Source organism: Macaca mulatta, chromosome 12, assembly GCF_049350105.2.
Source record: "Macaca mulatta isolate MMU2019108-1 chromosome 12, T2T-MMU8v2.0, whole genome shotgun sequence".
Taxonomy (NCBI): Eukaryota; Metazoa; Chordata; class Mammalia; order Primates; family Cercopithecidae; genus Macaca; species Macaca mulatta.
Genome location: NC_133417.1, coordinates 67,361,934 through 67,379,448, shown reverse-complemented (window position 1 = coordinate 67,379,448; position 17,515 = coordinate 67,361,934). Strand labels below are relative to the sequence as shown.

The window sequence follows — 17,515 nt, the reverse complement described above, 5'->3', positions numbered from 1 at the left end:
GCAGACCCACTTTTCAGATTCCCATAGATTTGGGTTCTTGAGATACTGGCTGTCCAAGCTGTTGCTGGTTTTGTCTTTAAAACATTAATTCTTAGTGTGAGGTGTTAAGCACTTTGTCAGCTGATCACGCTTATTTTTCCAGCCTAATTTCTAGCCCCAGCAAGACTCTTTTCCCTACTACATACTCTATTCTACACCTGCACGGATATAATTTGCCTTTTCCCAAAAATGTAACATGTGTTTTCTTGCTTCATTACTTTGTTATGCCTAGAATACTCTTCCCCACTTTGTCCCTCCTTATACTACCACTCAGCATCAGGGACCCATTTCCCCCTTCCCAAACCAGAAGAATTAAATCATTTCACACTCAAGTTTACAAACCAATATTTACATATAGTGTAGCATGGATTGCATTTTATATTTATTGTGTATTATATGTCTGTCATTCTTGTCAGATATGTAAACAAACAATTATGTTGCTGTGAGCTCCTCCAGGATAGGCACTCTGGCATAGTGAGCTCTGCACCCTTAGTATCTAGCACAATTGTCTACTTCATGGCAGATACTTGATAAATATTGGTGTGACATTGAGAAGACCATGTGATGTTGAGAGGACTGTGCTTGTGAGTTCTGTTTCAAAATCATGCAGATCAGAAAATAATGAGTTATCTGCTCCATCATACTCTGAAGTTAAACTGAAGTCTTAAGAGTAAATCGTATAGAGGATCTTTATCTAAAGGACACCATGAAGTAGAGAAGGCAGAAGAGGTGAAAGGAAGAGTTGGCAGGAAAAAGTTCAAAGAAAGATAAATTGATAGCTCAGAAAAAGATACAAGAACAATTAACACATCCTTTTAATCTGTGGGCCAAAGAGGGTCAAAAGGAAAAAAGAAAATACAAGGCCAATTCCCAAATTGGATAATCATCTAAGGTCCTAGCCCATTTAGTAATGGCAGACTCACTATTTCCTGACAGAATGAAACCACTAGAATTTGATCTTTGATCAGTGAGTCCTGTGGCTATACATGACTGGTAAATTCAATATGGTAATTCAAATGGCCAGCGTATGTTTTAGCTAGTTTAGTTAGTGTAGTCACTTTTAGCAATCATACTGACTTTTCAGAAGTTGACCTTTCAGTGATTCCCTAGAGAGATCCTGACTTCTATAACAGTAGTATAGTAAAATTCAAAAACAATAAATTTGAAAATCAAACTGATATGTAATCAGTGCATTGTACTGACTTAGCCTGTGTTTGGACAGTGGTGCTAAGTAGTTTAGATTAGATTTCTTGATTTAACTTCATTGTTTTAATTTATATGATCTCCATTTAGTGCACAGTTACTGATACAATTATGAGAAAGAATGATTTAATATTTTTGGATTTCTCAGTACAGGTACAATAAACATTTGGTGCTAGATCATCCTCGATTTTTCTCCCTCACCCAAAGTAAGCTGTTTTCAAAAAAAGTATTACTTTCTTATAGATTATGCTATAGACGACATGTGACTACAGATTGATAAATTCAGAGGGTATTTTATCCTTCATCTTTAGAGCAATTTTAGCTACAAAATCACGATTAGCAAAAAAGAAACTATATTTCCTAAGACTTTGTAATTCGGTATATTTTACAAATAGAGCCATTGATAAGGAAAGATGGAAAACTTTTAGACGTGATTTTAGTTTTATGAATTCATGTAACTAACAGGTGAAATAATGCACAAGATTTCAAAGTCTGATTGTTGTCTCCTCATTCAAATAAATAAAAACATTCTCCTGTACAGGCTATCTTCACAGAACTTTAAATATTTTGCAGATACATTAATGAATAATATTTTACTTTATCCTCTCATTTAATCCACATTATCAAGTACCTTAGAACCATACTTTTCAAACCATCTTTGATGAAGAACTAGAATTTTGTTTTCTAATTCATCACTGACCAATACATTTGTGAATTCAATAAAAATGTACTACTAGAATAATGAAATGTAAAAAATAGACACAAAATATAAACCCCAGTTGTTTTATTATTAATCAGACATGAAATTACTCTGCCAAACTGCTACAAAAGTTTCTAAATATTTACTCCAATTTCTGTACTTACATTGTCATGGAAGGATAACAAGCAGATCTCAGCTAAGACCAGTGCACAAGCCATACTCTGCCTTGGAAGGTCAAAGCTGTAATAACTACATAATGTAATGTTTTGTTAGTTTTCTTGGAATTGGTAAATCTTTATATATAATTTTTAGGTTTAATAAGTACAGTTGTAATTTATAACTACTTGCAAGCAGTTGTTACTTTACTGATGGTTTTTGGACCCAGCTTCTGGTAGACACATTTATTCTGGGTAATCAAGATCTCTTCCGCTATCTCTATTTGTTTTATGTGATTCTCTCCAAGTGGAAAGGGAGTTGTTATCTAAGGCCACAGTTTTATTTGTATGTCTTTGTCCAATGCAATGTCTACGAGCAATTCATTATACCACACTCTTAGAATTATTTCAGTTGTAAGCTTTGAAATTATTATGATATATTCCAAGATTTTAAATGGGCACAGTGTTAGCATAGATATCAACAAAATGCTGAACAGATTTTTCAAATCTTGGATATATTTGAATGGTTTTGATACGACAGAGACATTTATTTTAAGCTTGTGTGTTTCATAGCTAGTAATGCATATTTTGTTAGTGGCAAGTGTGCAACATTTAGATTGTTGATCTCAAAATAAATCTGAAAATATTTAACTCAGATTTTAAAAAAGCCCATTTTATTACAAATAAAATTTTTCAATATTCTAGTAATTACACTGAATTCATTGTGACATTAATATGTTAACATTTTTTAAAACAATCTAATCTTTCATTTACATCTAACAATTATTTTTGTCTAAGAATGACTCTTTGAGTTATATTTGCTATTTTTAAAATATATATTGAAGAACATTTGGAGGAGGGCAGTTAATAAAATTGTGTTTAATAATGTAAGTTGGAGCCAGGCACAGTGGAGCCAGGCAGAGTGGTGTGGTTGTAGTCACAGCTACTAAGGAGGCTAAGGCACGAGGATTCTTGAGCCTAGGAGTTCAAGTCCATCCAGAGAGATATAGCCAGACCTTGTCCTGAAGGAAAGAAAGGGAGGGAGAGAGGGAGGGAGGGAGGGAAGGAACTGTTATCTTAGAAACATTTTCCTTATTAACATACTGGGTTAAATTATATGCAAAATATTACTTAACATGCAAAACGTGGAGTCTTCCTTTGAGTATATTCTCAGTGACAGTTGAGGAGACACTAAAATTGGCTGTTGACAAGGTTGAAAGTTTTGTCACAACTGCAGCATCTGGGGAAATCTGTTTCTAAACTGTCATAATTATAAAATCTGTACTTTGGAATCCATTGAAATTGAGATAAATGCTTCACATATTTAAATAAGAATGTATATTATGACAGATACTATTTTTAGTATATGCATGTTACTTGGTGGAATAGTACACAATGTTAATTTCAATTAAAGAGAAATTTTCCATCATATTCTGATTTCTCTGATTGTTTTTATACAGGTGATTCAGTGTATATAATATAATTTTAGTCTTCTTTTTATATTTCTCTTTTTTTATCCTTATGTGCTCAAAACAGACAATGGTCGCAATGTCAAAGGTAATGTACAAACTCAAATTTCACCATCTGATGCTCAACGTGCCCCTTTACTCGGCATGTTAACTTGCTTGCTGTATGCCCTGTTCAATGCAACATCTTCATGCTGCCCTTAGCTATTTGGGGTGCCTGGTGGAGACATCATGGCTTGATTTTGCTAGAGACATTGTTATTTCTCTGCTGCGTCACCAAAATGATTATGAGCTCCTTTTGCCTGCAAGAACTATAAGCCTAGGTTGACAATGAATACTTCCTAAATATTTAAATTATTTGGAAAAACACAAACCTCAAGCTAAATATATTCTGATGTGACAGAGGCACAAAAGCCTATTTCAGGAAAACAACAATTTTGAGTGCAAGATTAAATAAAATAAGCAAAGTGCTACATGACAGCATCACTTCACTTGTTCCTCTTTTGTTTCCTCAAAACTAGTTTCACGTTCCTGGATGGCAGGGGGTATGGTTTTCAGCTTACTGTAGTAGTAAACTATATATGCATGATAGTCGTTTTCTATTTTTCTCTATTATATTTTAATCATTTTAATTGTGTGCTATATTAGCCTGAAATCACTGGCATGACCTACAACTCCCAGAGGGTTACGTTTAACTGGAAATAGTCTGGATAAATTTGGATTGGGCTAAAAATTTGAAATTCACTTCTGTTTTCTACTGTATCATAGTAGATACAAGGATCACAAAATATGATAACCATATTATTATCATCAAATTGAAAACCATTGGGGCCTAGTCTTTCAACATAGGCCGTGCATGCTGCTGTGGGTGTGCAAATGGTGATCGTGACTTATTTTGTGCATGTGTGTTGCATGAACACGTCTCCACCAGTAACCGTCATTACTTAGAATTCACTGTTTTGACCACTCTCTCTTAAATGTCACTGGTACACTGACCACTGTGCAATTTTGTATATTGATTTCTCACTTGCTTCCCTAAAATAATTCAGAACTGATGATGGTTATGAATTAATAGACTAGGGACCAAAAATGCTTGGTCAGCAACCTAGGGAAATTTGAAAATCAGGGAAATTATGGCAGTATCCCCCCAAACCCAACCCAATTTTATTTTGTAAGCACTTTAAAAAGGGTCTATGCAGGTTGACCCAAATAGTGGGGCGGGATTTCACCTACATCATTATTCTTTTTTTTTTTTTTTTTTTTTTGGCCTGTCCACTGTGATTTCTAAAAGGGAGAGAATAGTGTCAACTGTGTGCAGTGGTTTGCGTTGACATAATTCAGAACGCAACCTCAAGAAGCACGATACAGATAGTTCTTGCCAACTAGCTTTAGAATTTAACAATCGTCAGTAAATTAGTAGGCATTAATTAATTTTCTAGTGATTTTTAAATGTAGTGATAAATGAACCTAATTTTTCTCAACAAATAGAGAATTGGACTTGTTTAACTTTCAAACTACTAGTTCACATATATGTCAAAGTACAGCTATTTTATTTTAGTGTCATAAAATAATTCATTTACTCTCCAACCTTTTTTCTCAACTCTCTCATTTTTAATAGGAGTAGTCTTTGAATACAGATATTCTTTATTTATTACATACATTTCAGATTGACATCAATTTTACAATCACAATTTAAAGTATATGGTAGAATCATCAAAGTCAGAATTTTGCATTACAAATCTCTAAACTATTGTAGAAAGTTTTCACATATTAATACTTAAGAAGTTCTATCCCCAAATTGGAGAAAGCATTTGCAAACGTAATGAAATTTAATGTAAATTTTCACTGCAAAGCCTTCATTACTTTTTTCAAGCTCTGGTTTTGAAAACTATTAACAATGTTTAAGTGTCTGCCTCTAAGATTTTTCACAAAGCCATTAACCTTGTTAATTAGGTACAGGACCATACATTAAGTGTGCATTTTAAGTTTGTTTGGCGTTGCTTCTATACCAGATCTAAATAAAAGACTAAAAACATGCAGGTTTCCACCCTGCTTTGTGTACAAAATTCATAATTATAATTAATTATTTCAATATTTAATTCAACCAAAAAAACATTTATTTATCAGAATTAAATAAATAATTTAGGAATGTGTTGGTAATGTCTTCAAGAGCATCTGGTTTATTTATGTCAGGTGAGGTATTGGCTAAATACCTTGTACAGGTGGTACATTTATCTCCAGAGGATGCCATTCTTTAGCTTTCTCGGGAAGTCTGTGTTAGTGCCTGTTACACAAAGAGCTAACCTAAATCCTTCTTTCTGATATGAATTTTTTCCCCTTCATCTGTCTCTACTAGACAGAGATACTAGCTGACTACTGCTAATCATGATGCAATATCACAGTAAAAAGACAGCAAATTGATACTCAGTCTTTTTTCTAAAACTAATTTCCACTTAATCTTCGTTCTTAGGATCTATTTCATTTCCCTTTAATAAATTTTCTTAGCATTCTGACTCCTTAAGCTCACACTTCAAAGTTCTTTTTAAAAGTGTAAACCATTGTCAAAGAGTGGAAAAGTTATTTCAAATAAATTGCACATCCTGCTATATGTATATATGATAATTTAACAACTTCTCTAATATGTGAGAGGACCTAATCCTACATCCATCACTCATATACTAATTTTTACCTCAAACTTGGTGGCTTTTCTGTCTATTTTGCTTTACAAGTCATCAATAAAAATCTACCTCACTTTCTCTATTTCGTAAATAAGTCATAACACAATTTTGCCCCTTTAATGCTTCTGCCTCCTTGTTATCCCAAGTAACCCTGCTTCCCTCTGACATTGGTGTGTTCCATTGCCAATTTGTCTATGAATCTGTCCTATGACTCTGAAGTAAAACTACTTCACAGGTTTGTTACAGCTTTTACTTCCTCTCTAGCCTATATGGCTCACAAATGAAATAAATTAATCTAATACAACTTGTTTCTCATAGGATGCATTGGCCATTACCCAGTATCTTGTCATCTGATGAGGATTTGCAAATTGATTTTCAATGATAACAGTTTACTCCTGCAATAATATGTCATTCACTGGAACAGACAATATGAAGAAAAATAATTTGATGATTAATTCTTATGCATCTTTCTAAGTGCTAAACTGGTTGCCTTATACTTATTGACAGTGTTCTTTTACAAAGTTTAATTATTAAACACTGCATTTGCATCTTCTCTCATGTTAAGTCACTTCAGCAATTTGGGTTTTATTAAACTTTAGCTAAATAAACTCAGTGCCCTAAGATATGTTGTACAAATACCTGATGATTTAAAAACAACCTTTTTCTGTCTGGTTTCCTTCTTTCCTATCATATTTTTCCCTCCAAAACGATTTTTTAAAGTAGTATTATTTTCTTTTAATCTATCAGATGCCCTTAGCTATGTTTCCAGCACCATCTAAAAGAAAAATATATTCTCCTTTAGCATCTCATATCTCATGATAATTTAAATAGCCTCATCATACAAATTTTAAATATCTTTAATCTAAAATTCTTCCCAGTTGTTGCTTTAGCCTCTAGCTTCTTGTCTAAATGTAGGTATTCCTTTGCAGCTGGAAATTGGCTTACTTTATGTTTAATCAGACACTTGAAATATATTAAAGCACTCTCCAGCTGTTGGTTTACTCTACTTGGTCACCTGTTTTCCACCTTCTCTTAATATATTGAAAAATGTAACCTGGTCATCCATCTTGCAAATGCTTCTCTGAAGAACATCAAGTACTCCTCTATGCTTTTGAGTTTTACATGACTTTCTATTGAATCTCTTATTTCCCCCTATTTCTGCCCATTCATTTCCTTTAAATTTATTTACTTTGTTTTTCAGGTTATTCTCCTTTCTTTCATTAGAATCCTAAATCCCATCTGTTCATGATCACTCTCAGTGAGGCTGCCTTTCACCTTTAAATCCTCAACCAAGGCCTCTCTGAATATAGACGTAGGAGGTAGGAAACCCTGTATTCTGGTCCTTTATTCTTATTCTTTTCTGGCCTCATATTCTGTCCGCTTAGGTTTACAATTGGTGAAATAAGGATATTGTTAATACCTACCTTAGTTAAAATGTTGAAATCTTTTTCATTTGCATTTTGATGGGCTTAAAGGAACCTAAGTCAACATTGATCATCTTGAAGACTCTAGAAGTCTTCTGCATTTAAACATCTGCTTTAAAATCACTAGAAAGAAGCATAATTATCTTTTTTATACAGCATGAAATAAATTTTAAATGCCTTATCTAAGTAGCTTTCACAAGTTAGTTTAAGTAATATTTTAAGTTTTACTGAATTAATTAAAATATAGATTAAAAGAAAATGTGGATTAACTCTTTAAGACTAAGAGAAAAAAAAACAAACCTGGAAGAGAGTAAGAGTTTAGAGGGTTTTTCCACCTGCAAATAAGAGAAGCTAAAATAGTGAATGCAATGAAGTTGCAAATTCTGAGGCTAAATTTGAGTATGACATTTTATCAACCAGTTTCTCAATCATATCAGATCCTATGTCTCCTTGTCTCAATAAATACTTCGTTATACTCATTTGCTATCCTGAAATTGAACTCGGAGATAATTTAACCTATTTCTAAAATATCAATGTGATTCCCTAACTGGAATACACAGGAGAAATAAAAGAAAAGCACTTTACAATAAAATATTTATTTCAAAATGTTAGTGTTCAAATATAACTGCACTAGAAAACATAATGCAATAATTAGACACATGAAGAAAATTTGGTTTTAAAAGCATTAAGTACATGAGAAAATATTCCATACAGGTACCAGATAAAATGGTCAGCAGGAGTATGGATGGGTAGCATAATAAAAACCACCATTGGAGTCAAGAATTATATCAGACTTATTTATACATGAATTTTTAAAATGGGAAGTAACTAAAATTTAATTATGATTGATATATCAATACAAGCTGAAGGGAAAATAAGGAAGTATGGTAGTCTCAGAAAGGATCTAGCTCTTGCTTTTAATGGTAGTGTCAAAATGATACTTTCCGTGATATAATGCAATAGTAGTGAATTACACAGAAGAAAGAAATCCCACTAGATGTCAGGACATACATTCATCCTCTAATACATTAAAAAAAACCCTGCAAACACGCTTTGTTATGTAAGGAGAAACCGAAGATGGAATGGAAAATGAAATGGCAATTGAGACATTATAGAGAAGTAGTGGTAGATCTGCAGGGAGTTTGGAGAATGAGACTGAAAACCAACAGGCAACCCAAAGACAAATAAATAATTACAAGTGATTCATTTTTAAGACATAGGTTCCTTTTCATAGTATCATATCATTTTAAATATATAGGAGGATATTTATATAAAATATTTTTGAAGGAACTTTTATTAGTGTGATTTTGGTAATTCTCTGAAAATTTAACAATATTTGGTTGCAACACTGATAAAGAACACTCAAGTCTCTTATCTTACATATTTGCAAATGACAGATCCAAACACAGATTGTAATCTAAACTCTAAAATTTTCTATTGGCCACTCAAGTGCCACAAGGGGTGTAGCTCTAAGTGGCGTAATTATCCAAAATGGTGAGCGATTTCTGACAAAGTTCTAAATAAAACAATATATATTCTTACCTCTACATGGAAATTGTAGCTCTGGAAATTTCAATTTATATTAAAATCATGTAAAAAGCACATTGCAGTGTTTATATGTGAAACAGTTAGTTTTAAGGCTCAATTCAAGAATAAACAGGCTTTTCACCTGCATGAATGCCCTTGAGGCAGGTAAGGTAATTCTTTAAGGCAAGGAGAATTGTGACATTGAAATTCTTTCATAATTGTGACGACAAAAAATGCCGCCACAAATCTCCCCTAGAGTGAAATACTACCATAGTTGAAATCACCTGCTTATATAAGTGTAGCCAGTTCAGTGGAGTTTATTGGAACTGGTCACAAGGGCAATTAAAGTAGATCAACAGTGTCTTTCTCTCTATTAACATTGTAGAATCTGTGATGACATCGATGATCCGTGAATTTAGCCAAATTTTAAACAACTCTGTGGACAGTTTGCTACAAAAATGCAGCATAGAGAAGGATGACACAAAAAGAGAGTGGAAAGATGAGCTTACGGGTTTTGAATACAATTTAACTATATATTTGAGTTCTGTTATCTGTAATCTCTTAATAGTATCCTTGTTAGTTAAATAAACTAAGAAGTGAAAATATGACATTAGAGTTGGGGAAAAGACAGTATCTAAGAAACCTGAAATCCTGGCATAATTTACAAATTGTAAATATTAAGATATAAAACCTAGAACTCAACTACAGAATGCTACAGAAAGGAAAACACTATCCTGGTATGCATTACAATAAAATAGTGATGTGGGCTGGAGACTTCCAAAAAGGCCTGAAGAATGAAGTTTCTGTCAGAGAACTATCTGAAGGCTAGATGAATTTGTTGCCACTATTTACTCTTATTTCTATCTTTGTATAAATAGAAAAGAGAGTTAGGTTCTATATGCAAATGAGAACATACGAGGCAATAAATTCCTGGAGAGCTCATGACATTTTTCTTCTAGATGGACTTGGTCATTGTCACAGATAAGAATCAGGGAGTCAACACAAATGCAACTCAAGAAACACAGTATTTGTTAAATACATGAAAATTTATTAAGATTACTTCACACTTTTATAATAAACAAGTCTAAACTTTTATGAACAAGTATAGCGTGATTTCCTCCATAGTGACTATGAACAAAATGATGAGCATTGATTTCTTAGTATTATATCTGACCCGAGTTGATTGATTGTTGTCCCAAATGCAAAATCTTTAACTCTAATTCTAAAGTGTTTATACCTTGCTTGATGCTTAAAGTACATTTTGATCCCAAAAATGGGTTCACTTCATTTTGAACAGATAAAGAAATAACAGAAGGCAACTATGCTGCCTAACAAGTTTATTGATGCAATTTGTATGTTTTAACCACTTTCCGGGGCACAAAAATAGGGAGTTCACGATTTTTATAAAATTCTGTTGTTAATTTTTAAGACCTAAATAACAGTGTATGTAATATTGCTCATTACACAAGATACTTCTCAGAGAATTTCCTGATTCTCCATAAGCAACAGATAACAGATTCATCCCGAAGGAAGATATAGCTGGTCAATCTACTCCCTCAACAAGGAAACCAGGAGTCTTGCCACCTTGCCAAGTTATCTTTGTAGGAAAGATTGCGAGAAGTGACTAGGTACTATCAACCCCAGACATGCCCTATTACCTAGCTGTGGCACTTCTATTGTAAGTTATGTTTGCCAGAGCATTCTGCTTTTGTGGTTTTTATAGCACCTTTTTTTTTTTTTTTTCTCAGAAAGTGGTCAAGACTTAACATAAGTGAAAGGAAAAAAAGGATCTAAAAATCCCACATATGATCCTGGAGTTTTCATTAGAGTACACACATTCACACAAAAATGGCCCTTCACCCTCTGAAGCTTTATCTGTAATTCCTTCATCTGGGTTTAACTATTTTAGAAGTTCTATGGAGCATCTCATATAGGTAGTGGAAACATATGAAGAGGCTAGATGGCTTGTCACTCCTCAGTGACACAGAGGGGAGTAACACAAATTAGAGCAGGGCAAACCATCCATTTGGAAATTTCATGGCCAATATGACTTTAACCATAGGTAAGTCCTTCTTAAATAATCCTCAAATTACAAAATGAAATTTGTAAGAAATTTTAAAGGTAGAATTTGACCAATAACAGAGAGTGTAGTTTTTTCTTTTATTGTAGCTTTTAATGAAAGAAACTAATTAACAGCTAAATCTGCCATTTGCTCTCTGAGTGCACACCTAGAACCCAGTCTTATTCTCAGATACTCACATGCCATTCCATGTGGCCCAAGGTGACCCAATCCCTGTGTCAAGGTATAAGCTAGCTGCATTTAGTCACAGTCAAATCAGGATCATATTGGTCATGAATCATTAGCAAGGTATTCAGAACTGTCTCTTTCTTCTGTATCTTCTTATATTACTCTTTCAAATACTTTCCTTTTTTATTTTTTAGGGCCTTTTAATCATATCAAGTCAAGCCTCCTGGGATCCACATCAGATTCAAACCTCAACAAATACAGCACCATTAACAAGATTCCACAGCTCACTCTGAATTTTTCAGAGGCCAAAACTGAGAAAAAGAATTCATCTCCTCCTTCTTCAGACAAAACCATTATTGCACCCAAGGTTAAAGATCGAACGCACAATGTGACAGAGAAAGTGACCCAGGTAGGACACAGTGTTCTTATCAATTTCAACTGTTTTAGAGGTTTGTTTCTGCACCTTAAAACATATTCTTTTTCTTATAAATGACTACCAGTAGAGGTAAGACATTTATCTGTACTCCTATTTATCTTGAGATGTTGGGCAACTCTCTAATATAACAGATTCATAAAGCTGTATATTAGGATTTTATATATTACAAGACTAAGCAAAAATGGACTAACATGGCATGGTAGCTCCTACTTTCGTAGAGGTGGTTAACCTGCTATTCATCATGTTTGGACACTTATTGTTTGGCTGCCAACTCTCACATTATTAAAACGTGGTTTTTTAATATAATGGATGTGTCTATTGAAGCTTTAGGGGACTAATTAGGATTTGCTGTGAACTATGGTATCCTTTTTGCACTTTACTAAATAGAGTCGGATCTAGTTCAGTTAACTTGGGGAAAAGAGCTGTCTGAGACGATGAAAAGTCAGTGAAACAACACATTTTATTGGAACAATATCTTATTGTTTTCAAATAAATACTGCAGCTTGAACTAGGGTAAAAAGCTAGCAGGCGTACTGCTTCACAGAGTAGATAAAAATGATTTCTACTTATTATATCAACATACCAACTAAGCAGTACCTAGCTTTTGCTTACAATGCACTTACATTGTTGAGAATTCATGACTCTAAAATTTGTCAAGCAAGCGGTTCTTTTACGAAAAATTTACTCAGTATATTTGCTTAGCAAATCTTTGCATAAACTCTCTATAATATAAAGCCAAGCTTGCCCCAATTCTCTATCCCAAGCATTGAAGTTTTTGAATTAATGAAGTTTTTCTGTGATTGTAATCACTACAAACCAAACTATAGTACTGTTTCCAGATAACCTCTTATGTGTGAGCTGAAATAGCTATGAAAAGACCATGAGCAAGTTATAAATAGACCTGTGCAGTCTATATTTATTTGAGAGGTGAAATTATACTTGCCATTCTTGAGAACATCTTTCCTATATATTTTATTTTATTTTTTTAATATATTTATTTATTTATTTATTTATTTATTTATTTAATTTATTTATTATTATTATACTTTAAGTTGTAGGGTACATGTGCATAACGTGCAGGTTTGTTACATATGTATACTTGTGCCTTATTGGTGTGCTGCACCCATCAACTCGTCATTTACATCAGGTATAACTCCCAATGCAATCCCTCCCCCCTCCCCCCTCCCCCCTCCCCATGATAGGCCCCGGTGTGTGATGTTCCCCTTCCTGAGTCCAAGTGATCTCATTGTTCAGTTCCCACCTACGAGTGAGAACATGCGGTGTTTGGTTTTCTGTTCTTGTGATAGTTTGCTAAGAATGATGGTTTCCAGCTGCATCCATGTCCCTACAAAGGACACAAACTCATCCTTTTTTGTCGCTGCATAGTATTCCATGGTGTATATGTGCCACATTTTCTTAATCCAATCTGTCACTGATGGACATTTGGGTTGATTCCAAGACTTTGCTATTGTGAATAGTGCCGCAATAAACATACGTGTGCATGTGTCTTTATAGCAGCATAATTTATAATCCTTTGGGTATATACCCAGTAATGGGATGGCTGGGTCATATGGTACATCTAGTTCTAGATCCTTGAGGAATCGCCATACTGTTTTCCATAATGGTTGAACTGGTTTACAATCCCACCAACAGTGTAAAAGTGTTCCTATTTCTCCACATCCTCTCCAGCACCTGTTGTTTCCTGACTTTTTAATGATCGCCATTCTAACTGGTGTGAGATGGTATCTCATTGTGGTTTTGATTTGCATTTCTCTGATGGCCCGTGATGATGAGCATTTTTTCATGTGTCTGTTGGCTGTATGAATGTCTTCTTTTGAGAACTGTCTGTTCATATCCTTTGCCCACTTTTTGATGGGGTTGTTTGTTTTTTTCTTGTAAATTTGTTTGAGTTCTTTGTGGTTCTGGATATTAGCCCTTTGTCAGATGAGTAGATTGCAAAAATTTTCTCCCATTCTGTAGGTTGCCTGTTCACTCTGATGGTAGTTTCTTTTGCTGTGCAGAAGCTCCTTAGTTTAATGAGATCCCATTTGTCAATTTTGGCTTTTGCTGCTGTTGCTTTTGGTGTTTTAGACATGAAGTCTTTCCCCATGCCTATGTCCTGAATGGTACTACCTAGGTTTTCCTCTAGGGTTTTTATGGTATTAGGTCTAACATTTAAGTCTCTAATCCATCTTGAATTAATTTTCGTATAAGGAGTAAGGAAAGGATCCAGTTTCAGCTTTCTACTTATGGCTAGCCAATTTTCCCAGCACCATTTATTAAATAGGGAATCCTTTCCCCATTTCTTGTTTCTCTCAGGTTTGTCAAAGATCAGATGGCTGTAGATGTGTGGTATTATTTCTGAGGACTCTGTTCTGTTCCATTGGTCTATATCTCTGTTTTGGTACCAGTACCATGCTGTTTTGGTTACTGTAGCCTTGTAGTATAGTTTGAAGTCAGGTAGCGTGATGCCTCCAGCTTTGTTCTTTTGACTTAGGATTGTCTTGGAGATGCGGGCTCTTTTTTGGTTCCATATGAACTTTAAAGCAGTTTTTTCCAATTCTGTGAAGAAACTCGTTGGTAGCTTGATGGGGATGGCATTGAATCTATAAATTACCTTGGGCAGTATGGCCATTTTCACGATATTGATTCTTCCTATCCATGAGCATGGTATGTTCTTCCATTTGTTTGTGTCCTCTTTGATTTCACTGAGCAGTGGTTTGTAGTTCTCCTTGAAGAGGTCCTTTACATCCCTTGTAAGTTGGATTCCTAGGTATTTTATTCTCTTTGAAGCAATTGTGAATGGAAGTTCATTCCTGATTTGGCTCTCTGTCTGTTACTGGTGTATAAGAATGCTTGTGATTTTTGCACATTAATTTTGTATCCTGAGACTTTGCTGAAGTTGCTTATCAGCTTAAGGAGATTTTGGGCTGAGACAATGGGGTTTTCTAAATATACAATCATGTCATCTGCAAACAGGGACAGTTGACTTCTTCTTTTCCTAACTGAATACCCTTGATTTCTTTCTCTTGCCTAATTGCCCTAGCCAGAACTTCCAACACTATGTTGAATAGGAGTGGTGAGAGAGGGCATCCCTGTCTTGTGCCAGTTTTCAAAGGGAATTTTTCCAGTTTTTGCCCATTCAGTATGATATTGGCTGTGGGTTTGTCATAGATAGCTCTTATTATTTTGAGGTACGTTCCATCAATACTGAATTTATTGAGCGTTTTTAGCATGAAGGGCTGTTGAATTTTGTCAAAAGCCTTTTCTGCATCTATTGAGATAATCATGTGGTTCTTGTCTTTGGTTCTGTTTATATGCTGGATTATGTTTATTGATTTGCGAATGTTGAACCAGCCTTGCATCCCAGGGATGAAGCCCACTTGATCATGGTGGATAAGCTTTTTGATGTGTTGCTGAATCCGGTTTGCCAGTATTTTATTGAGGATTTTTGCATCGATGTTCATCAGGGATATTGGTCTAAAATTCTCTTTTTTTGTTGTGTCTCTGCCAGGCTTTGGTATCAGGATGATGTTGGCCTCATAAAATGAGTTAGGGAGGATTCCCTCTTTTTCTATTGATTGGAATAGTTTCAGAAGGAATGGTACCAACTCCTCCTTGTACCTCTGGTAGAATTCAGCTGTGAATCCATCTGGTCCTGGACTTTTTTTGGTTGGTAGGCTATTAATTATTGCCTTAATTTCAGAGCCTGCTATTGGTCTATTCAGGGATTCAACTTCTTCCTGGTTTAGTCTTGGAAGAGTGTAAGTGTCCAGGAAATTATCCATTTCTTCTAGATTTTCCAGTTTATTTGCGTAGAGGTGTTTATAGTATTTCTGATGGTACTTTGTATTTCTGTGGGGTCGGTGGTGATATCCCCTTTATCATTTTTAATTGCATCGGTTTGATTCTTCTCTCTTTTCTTCTTTATTAGTCTTGCTAGTGGTCTGTCAATTTTGTTGATCTTTTCAAAAAACCAACTCCTGGATTCATTGATTTTTTGGAGAGTTTTTTGTGTCTCTATCTCCTTCAGGTCTGCTCTGATCTTAGTTATTTCTTGCCTTCTGCTAGCTTTCGAATGTGTTTGGTCTTGCTTCTCTAGTTCTTTTAATTGCGATGTTAGAGTGTCAATTTTAGATCTTTCCTGCTTTCTCTTGTGGGCATTTAGTGCTATAAATTTCCCTCTACACACTGCTTTAAATGTGTCCCAGAGATTCTGGTATGTTGTATCTTTGTTCTCATTGGTTTCAAAGAACATCTTTATTTCTGCCTTCATTTCGTTATGTACCCAGTAGTCATTCAGGAGCAGGTTGTTCAGTTTCCATGTAGTTGAGCGGTTTTGATTGAGTTTCTTAGTCCTGAGTTCTAGTTTGATTGCACTGTGGTCTGAGAGACAGTTTGTTATAATTTCTGTTCTTGTACATTTGCTGAGGAGTGCTTTACTTCCAATTACGTGGTTGATTTTGGAGTAAGTACGATGTGGTGCTGAGAAGAATGTATATTCTGTTGATTTGGGGTGGAGAGTTCTATAGATGTCTATTAGGTCTGCTTGCTGCAGAGATGAGTTCAATTCCTGGATATCCTTGTTAACTTTCTGTCTCGTTGATCTGTCTAATGTTGACAGTGGAGTGTTGAAGTCTCCCATTATTATTGTATGGGAGTCTAAGTCTCTTTGTAAGTCTCTAAGGACTTGCTTGATGAATCTGGGTGCTCCTGTATTGGGTGCATATATATTTAGGATAGTTAGCTCTTCCTGTTGAATTGATCCCTTTACCATTATGTAATGGCCTTCCTTGTCTCTTTTGAACTTTGATGGTTTAAAGTCTGTTTTATCAGAGACTAGTATTGCAACCCCCGCTTTTTTTTGTTCTCCATTTGCTTGGTAAATCTTCCTCCATCCCTTTATTTTGAGCCTATGTATGTCTCTGCGTGTGAGATGGTTCTCCTGAATACAGCAGACTGATGGGTCTTGACTCTTTATCCAGTTTGCCAGTCTGTGTCTTTTAATTGGAGCATTTAGTCCATTTACATTTAAGGTTAAGATTGTTATGTGTGAACTTGATCCTGCCATTATGATATTAACTGGTTATTTTGCTCGTTAGTTGATGCAGTTTCTTCCTAGCCTCGATGGTCTTTACATTTTGGCATGTTTTTGCAATGACTGGTACCGGTTGTTCCTTTCCATGTTTAGTGCTTCCTTCAGGATCTCTTGTAAGGCAGGCCTAGTGATGACAAAATCTCTAAGCATTTGCTTATCTGTAAAGGATTTTATTTCTCCTTCACTTATGAAACTTAGTTTGGCTGGATATGAAATTCTGGGTTTAAAATTCTTTTCTTTAAGAATGTTGAATATTGGCCCCCACTCTCTTCTGGCTTGGAGAGTTTCTGCCGAGAGATCTGCTGTTAGTCTGATGGGCTTCCCTTTGTGGGTAACCCGACCTTTCTCTCTGGCTGCCCTTAAGATTTTTTCCTTCATTTCAACTTTGGCGAATCTGGCAATTATGTGTCTTGGAGTTGCTCTTCTCGAGGAGTATCTTTGTGGCATTCTCTGTATTTCCTGGATTTGAATGTTGGCCTGCCCTACTAGGTTGAGGAAGTTCTCCTGGATGATATCCTGAAGAGTGTTTTCCAACTTGGTT

General features: G+C 35.0%; 1 protein-coding gene across 1 annotated transcript in view; it reads left to right on the top strand.

Moving 5' to 3' along the window:
* KCNH7 (potassium voltage-gated channel subfamily H member 7) overlaps positions 1–17,515 on the top strand; it is a 471,541-nt gene that overhangs the window by 316,505 nt on the left and 137,521 nt on the right. Inside the window, exon 5 of the mRNA XM_028830770.2 lies at positions 11,635–11,849. Within this exon, the coding sequence (XP_028686603.1) occupies positions 11,635–11,849 (215 nt within the window). The remainder of the gene's footprint in view (positions 1–11,634; positions 11,850–17,515) is intronic.